The sequence below is a fragment of the Acanthopagrus latus genome, chromosome 13 (assembly GCF_904848185.1).
Source record: "Acanthopagrus latus isolate v.2019 chromosome 13, fAcaLat1.1, whole genome shotgun sequence".
Classification (NCBI taxonomy): domain Eukaryota; kingdom Metazoa; phylum Chordata; class Actinopteri; order Spariformes; family Sparidae; genus Acanthopagrus; species Acanthopagrus latus.
Genome location: NC_051051.1, coordinates 23,832,575 through 23,854,366, shown reverse-complemented (window position 1 = coordinate 23,854,366; position 21,792 = coordinate 23,832,575). Strand labels below are relative to the sequence as shown.

General features: G+C 40.6%; 1 protein-coding gene across 2 annotated transcripts; it reads right to left on the bottom strand.

Annotated features, from left to right (window-relative positions):
- Positions 1 to 1,643: 1,643 nt before the first annotated feature.
- On the bottom strand, positions 1,644 to 21,718 carry sec24a (SEC24 homolog A, COPII coat complex component). Of its 2 annotated transcripts, XM_037118779.1 has the most exons (24): positions 21,363 to 21,718; positions 17,571 to 18,188; positions 14,840 to 15,004; positions 14,251 to 14,328; positions 13,338 to 13,400; positions 11,992 to 12,158; positions 11,322 to 11,509; positions 10,795 to 10,897; positions 10,038 to 10,164; positions 9,622 to 9,731; positions 9,351 to 9,463; positions 8,859 to 8,977; positions 8,641 to 8,696; positions 8,210 to 8,416; positions 7,754 to 7,877; positions 7,139 to 7,297; positions 6,565 to 6,738; positions 6,341 to 6,451; positions 4,742 to 4,917; positions 4,454 to 4,591; positions 4,066 to 4,170; positions 3,677 to 3,769; positions 3,373 to 3,476; positions 1,644 to 3,267 (listed from the first exon to the last, which is right to left on the bottom strand). In XM_037118779.1, the coding sequence occupies exons 1-24, from the start codon at positions 21,421 to 21,423 to the stop codon at positions 3,153 to 3,155; spliced, it is 3,474 nt and encodes a 1,157-aa protein (XP_036974674.1). In that variant the 5' UTR covers positions 21,424 to 21,718; the 3' UTR covers positions 1,644 to 3,152. The 2 variants fall into 2 exon arrangements, with proteins under 2 accessions (XP_036974674.1, XP_036974675.1); XM_037118780.1 differs by lacking the exon at positions 14,251 to 14,328 and having other exon boundaries at positions 21,363 to 21,717.
- Between the last annotated feature and the right edge of the window lie 74 nt (positions 21,719 to 21,792).

Below are 21,792 nucleotides of genomic sequence, written 5' to 3'. Positions count from 1 at the left end.
TTTTAACCTGCCTCAGTATTTACTGCAACCCAGTAACCCCTCAGGTTGGTGGCTCGCTTTGAGACATTTCCATAAGCACTTTGGCATTGTTATCAAAATTATCACACGATCTGTAGTTGCAAATTTGTGCAGGAGATTAAGTAGAATTTTTACACTGGGGTGGACCAATCCTGATCTGAATTTAAAAAATACAGAGGCTTACTCATTAAACTGCTTATATCTGAACTACAGACAGAGAAACAAGAAGGAGAACTACAAATATATCAAATTAAAGTTGAAAGAGCAATGAACTTTATAATCAAACAGTGTACTGATAAGGCTGGTAACTATCTGATGTTACTGCTCTGTGACCACTTGGCAGAGCTGCAGGGACGGGAACAGATTCATAAGAAGTTTGTCTTGTGTTGAGTTTTCAGCTTTACAGAAAGTAAATGAGAATAAATTAAAAAATAAATAAACTGCTCTACTCTTTTGGATTCATCTCACCTCGAAGAAAAATATATACTGTTAGTCATGAGTTACATCAAGACACTGAAGTTGACTTGATATTACAATTTTCTTCCCTACAGGACATAACCTGATAAACTCCTGTCCTTCTAATATAACAGCAGAATTCAAAATAAAAAAAATGTCTATTACTGTTACAAACAGCGACTCTTTTTCAGAAAATAAAATACATCTTTTTTTTTTACTTCATCTGTTTTGCATGTTCTAAGATTTAAAAATATACACCCATTATATTTACAGAAAAAGAGTGAGGAAAATATTGATTATAAACATCAAGAACTGTATTGTTGCATCAGCTTTTGGACATTCGTTACCTGGAGCTGATGGGCGATGACAATTTACCAGAGGTAGAGTGAAACCCTTTTTTTTTTGCAAATTGTGGTAAGTCTCCAGTTAAGCTGACGTTGTGAACTTTGTGTTTCAGGTCCTAAACAAGTTATTATGATGTGCACCTTCACCGTGTTTGAGAGGGCTAACTGAACAACATTTAGTGAAGTTACAGGGATAATAAAGTGAATCATGAGTTGATTACTTGCAAGCTTAATAATAACATCATATTTAATCGTAGGGTTTGCAGAGGATATTTAAGTTATTCTACAAAAAAGCCCACACGAGGTGAGGTCATGATATTTCTTTTCTTTTTCCCTCCCTTGTGGACATCTGAGGTCATAGGTCATTGGTGTTAAAGGTCCCATATTGTAGAAATGAAGATCTCCTGTCTTTGTTTTTATTATCATAAAGCAGATCTAGGTTCTATAAATATATAGAAAGTATCAAAGCGCTCAATCCACAGACCCGTATTAAGAAACCGTGCCCTTAAACAAGCTGTCAGGACCTCCATGAGTTGTGGTTGCAAAAGCAGCAGCAGGGCTGTTGCAGAGACACAGCTTCCAGTGTCTGCTCAGGCCTGTGAGAGCTGACCAATCAGAGAAGACTGGGTTTTTTGGTAGTGAGGGGCTTAATGAAAGAGGCACTTAGACAGAGGGGGAATAAAGGTGTTGCAGCAATGGACAGCATGACAAAAGTAAAGTGTCATATTTTCTAGAAGACACTGAAAGTAATAGTATAAACCTGAAAAAAGAGGATAATATAGCACCTTTAAAGTCTAGGTTGAGTTGTAGATCTTAACTCAAGTCTCGACTCCACGCCTCTGCTCTGTACTCCGTACAAACACAGGCTATTTTTATTTTCATCAGATTTTTTTTTTATGAAAGACAATTTTGTGCATGAAGACCAAAACATATTTATCTGTTCCTAAATACATTTTTGCTCATTATAATACATAAATTACAAACTGTATGAAATCAGATCAAATCAAAAAAACCTTCCATCCGTGCTCAGTCAAGAGAAAAATTGACTGTGTTGGTCCATTTTACGTTTTGCTGTCTTCATTTCCACTGAATAAACACTTTTCAGCCACCAAACACAAAACTACATTTAAAAAGTCCCAAACATTTTATTCTCTTAGCGTCATTTCACCTTAATGTTTATACTAAAATCATCAGCATTTCTTCACCTTTATATAATGCAGTCTTTTCAATATACAAGTATCAATAAGCATGATTAAAAGATCACAATGGCTTTGTTATGTCTGTGTTAAAGAATTTCCCATATCCTATTATATTAAAATATCATATATATAGAGTCTGTATTTGAACAGAGGTTTTAATAATAAAAAGTGAGTTCCCATACAAGGCAATTATAGAATTTAATCAGACTGGGAGTCTCATAAATTATTAGATTATCAGAAAAAAAGAAGAAACAAACAGAACAGCGATGTCGTCAGAGGTGTTCTGAATGTCCAGAGACAGAAAAGATGACAGAGTTTCTGAAGGACAGATCAGACCAAACGAAAATGACTTTCCACTGCCGAGTCCACACATTCAAGGCAGCGGTGACGGCGAGGTCGATCCGCCCTCATACACCTTTAACATTTCTGCCGTTTTACGACAGACTATGGATTTGTTCGACAGACAATTATAATGACTGAGAAATAAAAAGCACACGTTCTGTCCTTCGGGTTCAATATTAAGAGTGTTGTTACACCTCAGGTGTTCTGTGTATAAACACTCCTGGTGACACCCAATAACAGTCTTTGAGCGCAAACATACTAAACATCCTCATTACTCTAGTCTTAAACATACATACACACATACTTGTTTTTAGTAAAGACGACTGTGCTTTTGAAACAAAAACACTTCAAACATCCGCTTTCCTGGACTGTATCTGAAAGATACCTCTGTAAGATAGCATTGTTCTATGAGAATAAACACTGATTCATTTAATCACTGACATACATCATCATCATTGTGGATTTCTTGCCTTTTTTTTTTTCTTTCAAAGCGTTGCTTCAGCTGGGTAAAAAGTGCCAAATAAGGATCAGAATCGATTCTAAGTCACTGTCCGTCCTCGCACTGTCCGTCACGTAGTTTGATTTGAGTGACGCTTTACATCAGTTCAGCTCAGGGTTTTTTCCTCAGAGAGAGATGGTGCATCACAGCTGGAGATTCCTTCAGTCCGCCTCCCACTGCTTTCACACATACATATACACATACATACAGACACACGCATACACACACACACACCCACACACCAATGCACGTCCTCACTTCAGTGCTCCCTCAACCCAGCAGTCCCACTGAAGATTATTTGGAGATTTGCTGCTGGACGTGAAGAAGGAACTCATAGTACGACAGGGCTGACTCTGTCCGGTCCTCAATCATGTTCTGCATGAAGCTGATTTTCCGCTGGCTCTCGTCCCTGAGAGAGACAAATGATTAAGGGTTTTGATTAAATTAGTTTTTCCCGTGCTCTCTTGCTACTTGATTCTTAACTCTTTTAAGCAGGATATCGTCTGTTGCCCACCTGATGACTTGCAGGGAGGGGAAGAACGGCCTCTGATCCCTCAGCCAACCAATGAAAGCTCTGGTTCTCTGTGACTCGGCAGTGTCCAGCTCTGGCAGCAGATACTGTGAGAGGAGAGAGCGAGAATCACGTTTCCATCACCAGGGAGGACAGAAACTGTGCTATGACTGTTATGTCATTCACAAGACAATTTATTGGAAAAAAGTGGCACACAGATTTATGTTTGAGGATGGAGTGGATGAGTTAAAAAGCAGCAGGTGGTAACAATGTTAAATAAGTGTGACTCCTGCAACAGGTTTCATACCAGATTATCAGGCACGGCAGCGTAGTTGGGAACTCCCAGAACTTGTGTGAGGAAGTTGGGGTTGCAGTTACGTCCGATCCACAGATACATCACCTGTTGGACCAGAATAAGGCATATATTAAAAACACTACCACAGTACCCACTACTACACTACCCTCCTTACTGGGTGCTTCAAATATTAAAACATCATTTTCTGTTCTGCCATCATTCCCACTCTAATTGAATACTGTAACCCACAGCTATATTCAAATTATTTTAAGTGTTGGAAGAAAGAAATTCAGAAAAATGTGGCGACTCATTAAATGACACTTTTCCTCAGGTTTCAGCCAGGTTTGGGAAATAAGCTTTGTACTTCTGTTGGCTTGTTATGAGAGCTAAAGGCACCGTACCGTTCCAGCATCCATGAGGAAGGCGGCCTCCCTGCTGAGCTTCTCCACAGACAGCTGCAGCAGTCTGGGCTGAGGGATGGTCCGCTCATTGATGTTCAAAGCTCCCTGAGGATGCAGCAAAGAGAAGATTACTCATTAACAGCGAGACACTTAGAATAATGTTGCAAAATACAGACTGTTCTGGTTCAGCCCAATATTAAAATTAAAACACCTAGAATTTAGAGTTTAAGCCACTTAAACCTATTTTTTCTTTTTTAATCTGATCACATTATCTTTATGAACAATAAAACAACAACAACAAAAAAATGTTTCTGAAACTACATCCAGGCTTATTACTTTCAGGGATCTAATATGTGAAGGCACTGAGGGTAAATTTCCTCCTTCTTACCTCATCAGTCAGATCATCGATTCGGTACAGGGCAGGGTGGATCATCAGCATGGAGTAGGCCAGCGGCTGGTACTTCAGTTGACACATGGCAAACACCCTGTCATCCAGCCTGGTGCTGGTGCCTGTCCTGAAGGCTTTCTGCAGGCCACAAACGCACAAAACAGGATCAATAAGGAATGGAGACAGTGGTTTACAACACAAGATCCTGAGACTGAAAACTGTTGAATAGTCTTTTGATTGTTTTTTGAGTTCATTTCATGAGTGAAGTAATGAAGTTAAGGTGTTAACCTGTTTCAGCAGGGCAAGGATGAAGAGGGGGAAGAGTCTGAGGCAGGCTGGAGATAGCAGGCCAGGCTGCTGGATGGTCAACACGGACTGACGGTACGACGCCAGCGAGTCAATGGCAGCGTTGGTCATCGCATCTCTTGCATCACTCAGACTGGCTGTCACCGAGCGGTCCACAGCTGGAGAGAAAGAGAGACACACACATCTGCAGGTGTCAGGAGGAGGAGTTGGAATGTTATTCTTTATCACCGATGTGGAGGAGTTTGGCACATATCTCGCCAATCTTCACAAGTATTCGTCTCATTTTTCTGGAAAGAAAAACCATCAACAAGTACAAGAAGTTTGCTGTTGTATCAAAATGGGAGGCTTTTGACTTTCTTGAACTGTGAGCTTGACAACATGTGATTTATGCATTTATGATCAAAGAAAATGTTAAAGAGTTTGACATTTAATTCAACTCAACTGTAAGACTTGTAGTATTGTGTGCATTAATGGGCAATCTTGAACAGCTGTGGGTTATTAGTCAGAGCCATTCTGTGCCATATTATGAAGAAAGCAAAAGATCAGCGTCTGTTCTGTAAGATGTGTGATGAGCCAGGACAGATCTGACTGCTCAGTATGTGATGGTTGCTCGGCAACCACAGCTGTCACCACTCATCTCCGTCTGTCAGTGCTAATAACAGTGCAGTGCATGAAAACCCTGTAATGATTGAGTATCAAGTCAATCAAAAGACCATTAACTGAAACAATGAGGAATAATTTCAGAGTGATGCTAAATAGAAATCCAGCTTCATCCATATTACACATGCACGTACACCAAACTGACGCCTCTCTTTTAGGGAAAATATTTCAGTAGAAAACATTCTTCCGGTGATGTAATTAAATATCCAGAAAATTGTTAATAAGGCTTCATAGATTGACAAAATAAATGAAAGAGCTCTGATACATGGGCAAACATCTTACAATGCCAAACTGCCTTTTCAGTTCTCAAATTGGAAAAACTACTGCAGATATTGACAATGTTAATAAAAGCAAATAATCTGACATGACATTCAGTTATTATGCACAAAACCAGGATCTCTCACTTCTCAGCTACGACTATATTTAAATCTACCAGATCAAGGCTTTGGTTTTGAGCTACATCAGCTTGTACTGATAGATAACAGCCACCTAAATATGCAAGATTCTTCCCATACATATCCATGCGGTATTCCCAGAGAAATATTAGAAAATGTAAAAAAAAAAAAAGAAAAGAAAAGAAAAGAAAAAAGCCCCATCTCGCAATTTCAAATGTGAGAAAAAAAAAATCCTAGATTGACCCCTCTATCTGGATCCACACCAAAAGTTTAACAGGTCTATTCTGGACTGAGACTCACTGACCATCCAAGTTTCCTGGAAGTATTTTTTGTTTGATTTGGCTGTCAAACCAAACAACCAACAAACGGACAGAGGCAGAGGTGACAAATTGAAAACTTTCTTAAGCAGCTAAGCATCGTGTTGACTTTAACTGCCTAATCTGACTTCTTTTGCTGAGTATTTTTATATGTCTTAAGACATGTCTGGTGGGACGTTCCAAAAGGTGTAAGATAGCATGGTACGTACCCATACAAGCCAGCAGTCCAGTGATGGCTTGAACATCAGCTCCGGCAAAGATGTCTGACAGAGAATTGACCACAGGGAGACACAATGTGTGGACACGGATCCTCCTCTCTCCTGTAGGAGAAAAGATGTTATTAAACAGGAGAAAGTTTGATTACTTTTTTCATTTCATAATGGCTATTGGAAAGAAAAAAAAAGAAAAAACAACTGTGACTCTGTGTTAGTACCTTTGCTGGACGTATAAAGCAGCGCGGCCTGGAAAGAGACGACTTGCATGTCGTCCAGGTTGTCCTCGATGGACATCTGAACCGCAAAGCCAGCATCTGGGTTCACGTTAGGGAGGGACAACAGATCGGTTGAACGCACAAAGAAGTTTCCGTGGAACGTGTGGATGGACAGACCTGCAGAGATGGAGACACAAAACTCAATAAAACTGAACCGAAACCAATAAAACACATTTAGCTCAAACTTTAAGGTCACATAAATATTACAATCACAGAAATATTTAAAGGAATTTCGGGGTTGTAGAGGCTTAACTGTCTGTGAGGACAGCATCAAAATTATTGAAATATTTCTTTGTGCAAAAAATTTAAATAAAACTTCCAACTTTTAACAACAAATAGTTTTACAGCAGCGGGCACCATTATCTCCAGGAAGACAACAGATAACCTGATTAAAAGTCTGCAGAAATCATGATGAATGAAAAAAAAGCACAAACTGAAATACATTAATCAGAAAGAAATGAGAATTCCAGATGTTTAATTTTCACAGTCATATCTGAGAATGTGTTTTCAGACGGACCTTTGGTGCAGCGTATCCTCATGACGGCCTCAAAGCCGATCTTCCTGGTTAAGTATCTCTTCAGATCCTTCTGGAAGCACTCCACCTGAGCGGGGTTGTGTTGGTGGTGGTAGGAGGGGTAGTAGTAAATGCTCCCTGCCGAGTATCTGGATATGCAACCTGGGAGAGAGAAGAGGCAACGATGCGACACTGATTGTCTCATTTTTGACAGAACAAAAATAGATTCATAGACCATCCACCACTCTCTCCTCCTGTGCCCGCATCTGGTGTTATGCATTACCAATGACAGACACAGTATCTGTGTTGTGTTTTTCACTTATTTTAAAAATGAAATGACTGCACTTAGAGTTTTAAAAATTCGGATGGTCCAACACAAGATTCCCAAAGCTGTTCTTTCCCTACAGGTTGATTTAATAGGAAACTAAGGCACTTTAAATGCATTATCATTTTCACTGTTAGTATGACTAAAACACCCTAAACTAACTAGAAATGTGACTCTCATGGCTAAACCTAAACCCACAATATCAGGTCTGTGTATTCTTGATTGAGTACAAGACATGAAAATAAGCAAATCTGTCCAATAAATCCTGCCCCTTTGTTCTGCCCGGGACATACCAAGTGATGCCAGGTCGCAGTACTGAGTGCTGAGCAGGAACAGGTCAACCGCCACCTGCTGGCCCGAGCAGTCCAGAGCCAGCTTCTTGTAGAAGTCTGTCGCTGGGGATAAGTGCTGGATGTCCTGAAGGGAAACACACCAGGTGGGACCATGAATCTCAGGAAAGAAAAAATCTCTCCTGAATCAATAACTTTTACATGACTTCCAACAACTAAGTCACAGCACTGTTATGACTAAAATAATTCTGCCTGTTGGTGATGTTATTTTGGGCAGTTAAAGAAAAGAAAGTCTGCCTTCAGTTTCAGTGAAAATGTCAGAACAAGCAGTCAAAATAATGTTTAATATATTTGACCTTTGACTGATTTATAATACTCTAAATCCTAAATATTGAGCAAACAGCTTTCTAATCCTGATGTATGACGTCTACCACAACAGCTTGCCATCACAGCTCTCACCTTGGCAGATGCCCGCTGGTTGGGGTCCTCTCTGGACTGGAGTGCCCCCACACCAAGGTTAGGCAGCTGGGTCTGAAAGACAGTCATGCGCCCTCCAGTGGGCGACAGCAGCTTGAAGGCCGCTTGCAAAGCTGAACCCAACGCCGACTGGGTCTCCATGGTCTTTTCAAATAAACTTGGAAGGCTCTTCAGCAGATCCTGCACAAGCTGAAAAAAAAAAAAATATATGACCAGTTATTGATCACTGAGGGAAAATGTTTGTTTCTCATTCCATCTTCCCTCTGTAAGGAGGTCAGAGTGAGTTTTTTTCTTTATTTACAATAGTGCCATATGGTCTAAATACACAATAGTTATTAATGTTTATGTCTCTATAGATTAAAAAAGAAAGAAAAAAATATTCTGGTTCACGCTGCTCGAATCAAAGTTCCTACCTCTTTGCATTCATTGAGGTTTACTAGAAGGCTGTCTGGTGTTGGTAAAAAGATATCTGTGGAGCACAAAAAGATGTTATTTCAACAAATAAGAGGCTCTGATCTCTTGATACCCAACATATTTTTTACATCTACATTTCTGCTGTAAGCTGGCACACAGCTGGTGTCGAGCTGCTGTAGAATTGAGCGTTTGACCTTTGCTGTCAGCTGCATCTCACCTTCGATGTCAGACACAATGAGCATCTGAGGCTGGGAAAGTCCCTCCTGGAGGTTGTAGAAGTGGATGGTGCTGTCAAAGGTGATGAAGCCTACCTTCGTCCGCGAGTCTCCAGGAAGCCTAGGACACAGACACACACAATTAAAAAAAGATAGCACTCAGCTTACAAGAAAATATTCTTCTTACATCTATATTTCTATTCTATTCTATATTTTCATTTAACTTCAAATTATCATAATAATCTAACAGTTCTTCTTGATTTCGCCACTTCCTTTTGAGAACGTGTGTGTTAAATAATGAAAAACCATGAACAAAAAACAATCTTAAATTACAGACTGAAGTAATCAATTCATCTACACATGAAATGTCGACATTTAAACTGAATTTGTGTATTGGCCCTCTGAGCACTTTAAAAGCACAACAGGGCCAATACATGAAAGGTCTTCCGTTTTCTCAGTGTCTCTAGTCATTGAAAATATAAAGTTTTACATACGAATTGATGTTTTCCAGCAGCGACTGGCAGAACACATTCAGGTAGCCCGTCTCCACTGCGTTGTGGGATACATCAAGAATGAAGAGGTAAACAGCAGGCTGCGGGGGCCTCAGCTGGGTTTAAACAGGGGGGAAAAAACATGTCAAGGTCAATAAGATTTGTGTACAAATTGCACACATATTACAATCACACAAATGTATTTTATTAAATAACTGTCTTATTGAGTTTGCTCAGAATACATTTCAATGTCAGGTCAGCGGTTGAAACCTACCATGTATTCCGAAGGAGCGATGAATTCAATGGTGGCGTTCTGGACCTCGGGTCTTTTGTGTGGCTCTCCGTACGATCTGCTGACTGGGTTGTACATAAACTCCTCTGGAACTACACACAAAAAACATAACATCTATTGAGACTACAGTATTTAACCGTGCGCTCTATACTTTGTACATAATTCAATATTTAATCGTAAGGATCATTTATACACTTGTTAGTAAGCACCTTTTAGAAAACATGTGACTGTTATAAAATCAATGTGAAAATGAAAGAAATTTTTGCCTTGTCATTTTCTTTGTCTGTCAATTAAAGAAAACACTGTACATTTGTTACTGATCCCCTGCGGTGTTCTCACTAATGGCATCTCTTTCACCATGATCTTATTTCATTCATCATTCGTCCTCCCTTTCCTACCATCATTGACCCGGTAGCACAGGTTACACTTCCACCTCCTCTGGTCCAGGAATGAGACGAATGGGTTGATGTAGGTTCTGCAGGACCGACACCTGACAATGGTGCTGGATGTCACCACAGGTAGTTGCTGTGGCAGAACAAAAACAACCGTTGTGTGAAAAGTGCCACAGGGAAAACTCATTTTCTTGTTTGCATCTAGCTGTGACTGGCACTTCAATAAAGACTTGCTTGCCGCTGTTCAAGTTGTGCAATAACTCTGTCAGTGGTGACCTCGATTAACACGGCAACAAACACAAATTCAACCTGACAGATTTTGCCAAGGGGGCTGATTTAGTCACAATCTATTCTGAAAATGTTGGGTGGATTCTCAAAGTTTAATCAGTAATCAGTAGCTGTGGTATTTTATCTCAATCTAAGAAACTAATTTAGGATGAGGCAGTAGATGATTTTTAAACTTCAGGACAGCCATGTGCTATGATGTTCCCTTTCATCCTTTCACATAGCTGCCTCAGAGACACTTTCCCTGTCTCAAGTCTTTCTTGTTCCCTTGTTTAAACCACTAGGGAGCCTGCTTTAGCACAAACATGGCCAGAAAATGAAGTTTCCCCAGAGAGAAATGTATTTGTGTTTACAGAGTTCTTCTTAATCCCTTGCTACAATTTAGTAAAGGTTAGGTTAAACGTTAGCTGACAGTTTAAGTTGATCTAAATGTAAAGACTTCAGTGTGCGCACATCAAATATTTAACTGGGGCATTACCGAGAGGTCTTTGAAGGGGTGGAGCAGCAGCCCCAGGGGCATCTTGGCTTTATTGAGCAGAGACTGAGTCTGGGGGATGCTGGTTAGTGTACTCCGAAAAACCCTGGAGAGACACACAAAAACAGATGTTTATAGTTGATACCTGAATTTCATGTGGAGTTCATGTTTTCCCCAGTATTTTAACAGATACTAGCAGAGTATGTTGGCAACTTGGTTAGGTCAGTGGTGATGTTCCCCTTTTTGCCAAGCTTTAAATATTTTTGTTTAGGAACAATATAGCCGTGCAACATGCAGGGCAACATATGGACAGAAAAACGCTAAACACTGATCTACTGTAAAATGTGTACAGTTGCGCTAAAAGCTAACAAGCTGTTCCTCATTTTAAGAAGTCATGCAAATACAAGTGCACTTCATAATCTTCTTTAAACAAGTTTGAAACACTGACAGTAACATCAGTTTAAATGTTGATCAAATGGGAGAGAATGAATATAGACAACTGTTGCAAATAGTAGGTCTCTATGGCTTACTCTGGGTGGCAGTTGATCTTCTGCAAGTCCTGCGGGAGGCAGGGTGTCGGGGCAGGGATCGGGCTTGGTGGCAGCAGGTTCCTCTCCTGCAGCAGGTTGACCACTCTCAGGGCTTCTGGGGTGCTGGACTGGAGGCTCATGGCCGCAAGGGAAGGACTGAGCTGGGCCGGCCCTGGGCCACCGGGTGGCTAAGCAAAGGGGAACAACAAGCTATTTAGGGTCTCTATTTACTAAAAAAATGATGCCCATTCAGTACAGATGGTCACTCATGCTTTGATCGACTGGGATTGATATCTGCCAGGTAGCCAAAAATGTTTTATATTCCTACCTGAATCATTATTTTTATACCAATTGGTCAATCTAATTACTATGTAATCATCTTCTGGCATAAACTGTGTGAAAAATGTGTATTGTAGTGTTGTTATTAGTTCTTTATTGTTCTTAGTTTTGTCAGATTTGCCTCTTCAAATGCTCAGAAGTTATACCTCAGTGGCAACTTAATATTTCCATAGAGCTTGGACAGACAGAGGGGTTTTGCATGTGCACAAGGTGAAAAGCAAGTGCATGACAGAAATGCTAGACCACATCTTTACACCATGACAAGCCAACAAACAGTGTATGCAAAAAGCTCTGAGTTGCTGAGTTAGCGCCGGACTGACTCTCCTCTCACCTGCTGGTATGGCTGAGGTGCTTGAGTGTAAGGCTGCGTGGCGGCCTGCATCGCAGGGTGCATCGGAGAGGTGGCGTTGTGAGGGGCTGAGGTGTTCTGGTACCCGGGTGGTAGGGAGGGGTAGTGACCCAAATGCCGACCCGGTGGTCCAGGCTGAGGCTGGCCAGCTGTGGAAGAAAAGGGGCAGAAATTAGTTCAGTTTGAATTAAGTTACTGCAAAAGCAACTTCTATATTTTTTCTTGCAATTAACAAAAACACCAAACCAAGCGCTGGTTTATTTGATTACTCCTAAATAAAGAGTTTAACTTTTTCAAAAGACTTTGTAATCTCTTACAACGGAGCACTGTAATTTTAAGAAAATGTAACGCAGACAGGAGTAAATGTTGAATTAGGAGGAGACTATTTTTAGCTGCAGATAAGTACACATTTGGTGGCTGATGACATGCTGTAAACTGTATTACAGCAGCAGCATAGTTTTTGAAGGGTTAAATCAAGAATAGTGGCAGGGTTTAATGGAAATGAAGGAACCTGTCACCCAATATAATGGTGTGGCTCATGACTGTGTCTTTAATAGTGAGGGGAGATCAGGGCATGGATACCCGATCTGACTGGCCAGACTGGGTACAGAAAAAAATGTGGAAAAGATGTCCAGGTTAGGGTCGGGTTGGTCCCATCAAATAACATGGTACTGAATTTAAATAGTATGTTCAAGTTCTTTAGTAAAAGAAAATAATGTGAAGATACATTTCTAAATGAAGTGATAAGTGATACTAAGTGATGACAGATAATAAGTGATAGATCTCTGTCCTGTTAAATGTAGAGCTTTGTTATTAATGTAACAACATTTTTAAACGAGACGAGTGTTACTTTCAGGGCCATGTGGGACATGCGAAACAGGATAACACAAACTCACGATGCAGCTTACATGAACTTGCTCGAGTCGGGTTCATATGCAAAAACCAGAAAAAGTTTTCTAGTTTGGGTCATATATTATAAAAGATCTCTTCTATTTACAGCGTGCCAGTCACTGATGGGCTTTGTGAGAGCTTGGGTGAATTTTCGGACCAAAAAAAAACCCCAAATGCAACAGGTCTTAATTTGTAAATGTTAAACTACAAAAAGAGATTAAATATTAAAAGGTATAAATATTAAATTAAAATATCAGCCAAACACTTTTTTAAAAATGCTTTGCCCTTTCCTTTTCCAAAAACTGATCTGAAGTCAAAGAGGACCGTTTGTACTATTACCAACAGAGTCTAGCTGCGATGAACCCTGCTTGGGAAAGTCAGACTATAAACGTGGTCAGCGTGAACAGAATCTAATATGTGGCAGGAAAAGGCCTTACCCATTTTGTTGTCAACATGATTATAGCTGTTTGGTGCTTGTGGGCCATTGCCAGCCACGGATCCTGTTTCAAAGCAAATACAGATGTGACGTGAATAATTTTAGGGATATTTTTCACCATTTCTGTCACAGCGTTGCTAACCACAGGCGATGGACATGGAATGATCTGACCTACAGAAAAAGATAAAGACTGGAACAAGGGAGACCAGAAGCACAACGCCGATGAAGATGATGACGATGATGATGACAAGAAGTGATGTATGGTGTTTTAAAGAAATATTAAGGTCATATGGTTGACTTGGAGAGAATGGATGACAGTGATGCAGACAAAATACCAACAGGAAATGTGCTACCAGGGATGCACTGATGAGGGCTCTAACAAAGATCATGTCTTTTGCATCTAAAGCTGCGTTTCATCTCATTAGATTATTTTTTTCTTATTAAATTGACTTTTCTTAATGCATATGAGTGAACCTAACTGGTAATTCCTATGGTATGAAGGTCTTACCATCTTATTGCACTGCTTTAACTGGATTAAACAGAGACAAAAAAATGCACAACAATCAAATGTGGATCCAGGTCAGAATTACAAATGAAGCTTTGAACAAACAGCCCCAGCACTGATTCTAAACAAGATACTGAGCTAAAGCAGCTGTAAAAGACAGTTACAGAGAGCAAAAAACCTTGGCTGATATCTCGGATATCTTTTCTTTTTTTTCGTATAGGTCTCTATAACTAACATCTTGGAGCCCTGTATCTGAGGATTCTGCAGCCTTTCATATTTGGAATAAGTTTAAGGAAAGAAAGACCAATGAGTGCATCCTTGGACACAATGAACAACAGCACGGAGAGGACAGGATGGGCACTACAGCACTGATACGACATCTAATAACTACTGACAGATTTGGCCACACCTGGACATTCAATATCTCCCTCCTGGCAGTCGGGCTCAGTGGGGGGCAGAGTGTGGTTAACAACCCCCCCACACTGAGCTGGCATGTGGAGGAAACAATGGAAGGTTATCAGAACAAAAATGGCCATCTTATAAACAGGACATACAGTTAAAGTGATTCATGATCATCACTGACAGTGTTCTGATTTTACAATCAGCACAGACCCACAACATATATGTTTGTGCATCAGTACTACACTACACTACACTACACTACACATTGGTAGACATGCCTAATTTGTGACTACCAATGTTACCCATACTTATTAACCCAGTTAAAACCTAGTGCCATTGCTCTGAAATGCCAACTCTTCTTGGGTGACTGGTCATGATATTTATGCTAAGCTCATACCTGGGCCACCAGTGGCACCTTTAAGTATCAACCAGCCAAAATAAATCAAACAATCTAAACTGTAAATAAATATAGAACGTACAAGAGCGAGTATCAAGACATTTGGGTGTGGCAATAATTGCCACTAGGTTGCCATGCCTGAGGAGAAAGCACAAATATCAAACGTGCCAAGATTAAAAGAAACCCAACAAAATCTTACCATCTGCCTTGGGGGGTGGAGGTGTGGCACTGGCCATTGGGGGTCCGGTGGGAGGAGGTGTCGGTTTCATGGTTGGGGGTGGACCTGTAGGTGGAGGGCCATAGGGAGCTCTGCTTGGTTGGTATGTGTGGGGGGCCATGGGATTCATTGGTGGAGGGACAGTGCCTGGTGACATCAACAACATTAATTCTTCTTTTCTGTCTTGCTTATCAAATACTTGTGAAGAAAATTGCTAAAATATTGTCCCATTTCTTTTATTAAACAATTCCCACAAAGAAAAAGCAATAAATCCTCAAATTTCAAAAGCTGAAAACATTTTTTCAAAATGCTGTTTGATAAATGACAATTAATTAAAAATCAAAGTTTTTATTGAATCATATTCTTTCAATCAACTTCTCGCTTCAGCAGTCATTTTTGTTTAGGTAGAGATATGACATGTAAAATAATGTCAACATTACTGTGTCATGTCAAACAAGAGCACCCTGTGTAGATGCCGCATATCATGTAGATATACGAGGCATCACTGATGTGTAACATTATCAGCTCTGACTAGAGGTGACAACAGCTGGTTGCCTGACTGACCCACAGCCAGTTAATGTCAGAACAGTGACAGTGATGCGTTTATCTCCACATCAGATGTGACTGAACTCTTAAGATATTCTATTAAAGAATTTATTTGTACATAAATGTGGAACATTGTTTAAGTTTGATTATTCTTCTATCATTGACAGAACATGGTAAGTGCCAAATGGACAGCTGAGTCCATGAAAGGAGACCCGCTCCGTCTGTAGATAGAATTGTGCTCATTCCAAGATAACGAAAACAAGGTGATCATGCACTAATGAAAACATAATTATGGATATCATATTCCACTTCATATTGTATGCCCTCTGAAGACCACCCATACCCTTTACATTAGACTTTTGATAATAGGGATTAAACTATATTAAACCACACTATGAAACAGCAGCTCATGATTATTTTGGCTGGTGGTCAAATGATGTGAGATTTTAGAACTGCTTGTGACACGTTCCATTTTAAAACAACAAAGCAGTCGACGGAGTACACATTTCCACGATGACCTGATAATTTCTCCAGTTAGCTGCTACTTTCACTGTCACCCTTGTACTGGGAAGATACGCCCTGATGGTGCTGCTGGGGGAAAGGTCAAAAAAAATAAAAATATCAAGCAGACTTGTGAACAGCATTGTGAACAGCAATTTTCAAGCCAAACTGACCGTAAGATTAAGAGACATGCTGATAACAGACATATTGAGTGGATCATGTGACCTCTGATTCAATGCAGACGCACTGCACTGAGGACAAAAAAAATCTAGGTTAATTTACAAAAGGCCATGACAAATCATCCAGACACTGTGACCACAGATTACACAACCAACTTCTATAATGCTTATATCACTTAACAAAACCACTTCCTCCAGAGAAATGACAACTTTGAGTAAGAGGTTACTGAGATTTGACTGAAAGAAGTCTTTTGTTTCTGACACTGATCTGAACACTTGTGTGGAAACGAACTCTAAACTCCCAGAGCAAGAAATTAAACGAATACCAGAATCTCTAAAAATGCTATAAAGACAGAACGTGTGTGCATTCTGCAAATATCACCAGTAGAAAGGTTTGATTTTAGCAACACAAACTGCATCATAAACTGAAATTACAATTTGGATTTGTCTTAAAAGCCACGTCACACTGCTACTTAAGATTCGCACTGGAAACAATAAAATTCTAATTCGAACTTTGTACCAATTCAGAGTAAACGAGTCTCTGTGCCTGGAAGGGAGCCAGAGGCAGCAGTGAGTTGATATGTTCAGTACCGGAGCAGAGGGCAATGTCCAGCTCCAACATGTCAGCGTTCTAGATTTGCATATCTGCAGAACATGTCAGTAACAGACGACAATGACAGCGAAAAGGCACAAGACACAGGAGTCAAGAGTTACTGGAAGGGCATAGTGATGGATATTTTTTTAAAAACCATGTCTTACAAAATTACAGTGATTATATGATGAGGACCCATTAATTAATTGGACAAAGTTCACTGGCCTGATTTTATTGAACCTGAGTCATCTTTTTATTGATCTGACCCAAGGAGTGGGTGCATCATTAGTTTCTCATTTGCCACAGCAAGAATTATCCAGTCTTCTCTGCAATCATTTGATCGTTTGTTGGAAAATAAATGCATACAATGCATTGGACTGTAGTTTGGACTCCAGCAGAGCCTTTGTATTCCTACTCAGGATATGTGCAATAAGTAGGCTAGTCAATTAAAGTGGCACCAGTAATACTAATTGTTTTTTTTGTTTTTTTTAATGTTTCTTTTAGGAATGCACACTTTTAAATTGCACTGAAAATGTCCCCTTTTTTTATTCCAGTACTAATGTACAGAATGTGTGATGTGTGATGTTATGCAGCCACCAGCTACTGTAACATATTCTTCTTTTGGACATTTTTGATTGACCTTAGTGATTAAATCATGTTCAATTTTGTCTGCCTTCTGAGTGTTTTCCATCTTTTAGATTTGTCAACATCTAATAATTTAAATGTCTAAGGAAGGGAATACAGACATTGAGTAAGAATTCTATATATTAATGTAATTAATATTAATCACACACACATTTTTTGCGGTGATCCCTCAAATGTGGTTATCCAAAAAGATGGAGGCAGGATATTTTACTTAGGGATATTATTCATTAGGAACATCCTGAATTCCTACCTTGCTGGGTGTATCCGTGTGCAGAGGTCGGGGGCATGCTTGGGCCCGGTGGCTGAAGGGCACCGTGGCCCACATGGGCTGGTGGTGCTGAGCTGTAAGCTGCTGATGACAGTGGTGGTGGCAGTGGTGCTGTCGAGCTTGGAGCTGGGTTCACATGATTAGCCACAGGGCCACGGGGAGGTGCATTCATGGATGTGGGTGGCCCCATCATTGGGGGAGCTGTGTTATACTGCCAAGCTGGGGCCATGGGCTGAGGCTGCTGTGGGTTCTGGTAGTAGCCACTAGAGGACACAGGTGGAGGTGGTGGTGTGGCCTGTGCAGGGGGCACCCGAGGACCAGGGCTGGGGCTGGCTGACTGTGGAGGGGTGTGTGATGGAAGGCCTCCCATTGGAGGCCTGGTTAAAAGTGTCTGGCCTGGGGGAGCTGGGTAGGACGTGGGTGGTGGGCCAGGCTGGTAGGCGCTGACTGGGGGAGCAGGCTGGTAAGGCCCAGAGGGGTAGAGTCCAGGGCCGGGGGGTATGGGAGCTTTGGTCTGCATTGGATTGTAGGGTGGTTGGTGTGTCATACCATAGTTGACCCCTGGCAGCTGCTGCAGGGCTACTGGATTCTGTGACGGACCTGAAGATGACAAGAAGAAATGCAGACATGTTAAAGAGATTTATACAACAGGTTTATTTAGTCATTACATATTTCATGTACCCAAAACCACACAGATTCAGTCATGTCCTGCTTGACCAAACCCATTATGCCAAAGTTCTGTAAGGTAGCTTTACATTCAAAAGCTCAAAAGCATTAGCATCCCAGACAGATGATGCCTGCAATGTGATTGTATGTCTGAAAGGCGCTTCTGCATGTGATTCAAGTGTCTTTTAATTAAAGAAAATCCTTGGGTTTAAATCTGTTCAATTCAATAAGTTAAAATGAAAAACAGATGGCACAGCACTAGGACTGACAATCACTCCAATCCACCAAACGACCAATGAACTGGCAGCCTGGGGTCTAATCCTTTTACCTGGATTTAATTTCCCATGATCTGCCTTCAGTGACAGTGAGTGTGGGGCTCTGAGCCACCTTACTTGACTGAACAGTTTTGCACAATAAAGAATGCTTTGATGGCAGAACCACGACTGAAATGTTGCATTTGATTCTAAAACTCCATATGAATGCCATATATCAATAACCAGATGCACGATGTCATACCAAATATCAAAGTAGGATTTACTCTTTTTTTAACTAGCAGACAATGTGAGAACTTGCCAATGGCAACAAACAAGTAGTTTTCTAAGTCTTTGTAAGACAAATGAGAGATGGGGTCAGAGTGGCAATTCATAACAATAAATGTTACCTAAATACAAATCCAGTGGTAAACAGGCCACATAACTTAAACTGCTGCATCAACATATCGCTGTTTGTAGACTAAATGATTACATAATGCAATTCACTGTGATCCACTCAGTGCAGCACTACATAAGTGGACAGAGCTAAATTAGCAGAGTGAGGAGGGATTAGAAAAGCAACTCTTCTTAATGTGCAAAGATAGATGAAGGTCCATAATCCTCGTCAAATCTTTGTCCTTCCTGAAAGCAGGGAAATTTTAAGAACTAAAGCCCCCAGTCAGTAACAGCTCTTGTCCAATTAGAAAGAGCAGGATTTGGAATAACACTTATCAGCCAATCACAAATCACCTCATTGAAAAGGGAAAACATACAGGAAGTTGGTTTAAAATTAGCAAATTAAGATAACTGCAAATCCAGAGTTGAGGCAGTAAATATGTATATAACAAGCTAAAGAGAAAAAAGGACCTATAGAGACCATTTCATTGCTACGGTCATGTAAAAGGACACTTGTTGTGAGAAAAGTTTGGAATGGTGAGCACTTGATTAATGTATGTCTTTAAATAACACCTGATAAATTAACTCCACCCCAAAAACTGATCCTGTTCAAATAAGAGAGCTTTCAAAGGGGGAGGGGGATCATTTAACCCTGTTTCATCATAATTTTAAGCCTGTACTGCCTGAAAAATGTGTTACTCTGCTCAGTATAGTAAAGCAACCAAGTAAACCTTTGGTACTTTAATCTTTGGCACAAGTATAGCGCACTACAACTAGTGGCCTCATTGAGATCAAGAGGCTGTATGATAAGAGCAGAATGGGAATCAGCCAACAGATGACATCCTCTGGTCTGAGCTTGTTTACAGAAGGTAGGTTCAATTTAGTTCCTTTCAGTCTGTATGAAGGCTGCATACTGTATATATGTGATATGATTCCGATTAGTGAGAAAAATAATGAGTGTCATAGAGTGTCACAATCATGTGACATTTGTTGGGGCCTGCACCAAACTAACATGTTTTCTTACATCTGGAGAACCAAACTTGTAGGCCAGGACATCTCTGCATTACACTTATCTTTATCAACAAAAAAAGCAGCTTCTTGTGATCTGGACATTGCACTTGGCCAGTAGCCATTTCGTCATTTATCATGCAGACCTATTCTTTACATGTGAAACTTTAACTATGTCATCACTGTTTGCTCATTACTTGTGACAACAACATGCAACACACTTAAACAGTCTGGTGTGGGAATATATAAACACTAATCCCTTTTCTTCATGATTGATTGATTACAACAGCCCTTAATCCTGTTGGGTTGTACATTCACATTACAGATAATCTGCGATAAGAATTAAATTACAGACTCAGTCTTAAGGAGTGACATGCCTTCACATTGTTCGCAGATTGATCAATGAACAGAGTTGGATTAACACCTTTGAGTGACCTATCTGATTCAAGAGGAAAGTAATGAACAATAATAACTTTGGATAGACATGTCTATAGATTAAGTAACCACGGAGGCATTATAAACTGGAGCTGCAGTTGCTTCATCTGCACTGCTCCCTCACACACAGCAATAAGAAAGGCCACTGAAGGCTGCGTACAATCAAACTTTTGTCAGCTGCCACTGAGTACATGTGGATTGTTGTTTATTTTCTCAGCGTTCATAGGAACCCTATAGGGATGTGTGAGTAAAATCAAACTGGTTGAGCCCAGAGAAAGCGGTGCAGTGACATATCTGGATCATCCCCAATATGCCACATGTACAGTGAAAAGCAGAAGGCAATCAACCCTGAGCTATTTAGCCAGCTCAAAAAATAGGCATTGCACAATAATGAGATGACAACTTAACCAGCAAAGTGCATTACTCACTGGCAATGAAACTACAGTGGGAAAAAAACCCAATCAGACAGATGGGAAAAGGCAAGTCAAAGCTCGTTAGACGTTTATATGGCAGGGAAAGTTCTGGCTATCGGAGCAGTTTGACAGGAGAGGAATACGTGCTAGCTTGTGATGTGATCTCATCTCATCATCGCCGTTTTGTTTACAGGGAGAAGATGGCACATCCCAACACCTGGCTTAGACGTAACGATACCTGTTGACTATTTGTCAACCTGTTGGTTTTCCACCTGGATAACTCTAAGGTGGAAAGCATTAGCTGAATTTAGTTAGCGGGGGTTAGGTTTGCCTGTCGTAGCGATAGGCACTATTTTCTGCCGTCTTAAGTCAGTAAGGTAATACAGGTCAAGATTAACTTCAGTTATCCCAGCGTAACTATACCTGCGGGCACTTCCTCTGCTACCCTTAACATAGCGTTACTTAGCAAGCCACTTAGCTAACCGCTAGCAAATAGCCACTGGGGCAAGATCCAAGAACTGCTGCTAGTGTTAGCTTGTTAGTTTGCTAATGTCAGCTTCATTTTTTTCATCACTTTCTTTAGTCATATTTTGAATGTTACTCACCATTCGCGTATGTCTGTCCTGTCCCTGTCCCATTCTGAGAGTTGAACCCCGCAGTTGACATTTTGAAATAGACACCAGGATCTAATTTAGTGGTGCTTGGTTGGCGAAAAGCTAGCTGCGTCTTTAGCTAGCTACCTAGCTGGCAGTCGCGGGGTAACGTTTAAACCTGTGGCTCTGACGATGTGGCGTTTAGTCAAAGCGGCGTCTACGGTGACGTCTCTTTATTCCTTAAAAAGTTAATTAGCTGACTTGCTGGCGATCACAGGGCCATGGCTATTACCGAGACCCCGCTAAACTAGCTACGGGTGAGTGACGATAGGCCTTGTCAGAGTAATCGTGTAAGACACTTCTCCTCTTTCACCGGAAGTTGGGATCACCCAGCAGGATCAACGTAAAAATCGTCGGGCATGCGCAGTGTGTACACGTGGCA

Excerpts from the sequence above, each read along its gene's own strand:
- sec24a (XM_037118779.1), bottom strand. The coding sequence starts at position 21,423 with ATGTCAACTGCGGGGTTCAACTCTCAGAATGGGACAGGGACAGGACAG. Across the intron at positions 10,898-11,321 it reads AAGATCAACTGCCACCCAGA|GGTTTTTCGGAGTACACTAA; the intron begins GTAAGCCATAGA and ends GTGTCTCTCCAG. Across the intron at positions 8,978-9,350 it reads CTGCTGGAAAACATCAATTC|GCTTCCTGGAGACTCGCGGA; the intron begins GTATGTAAAACT and ends TCTGTGTCCTAG.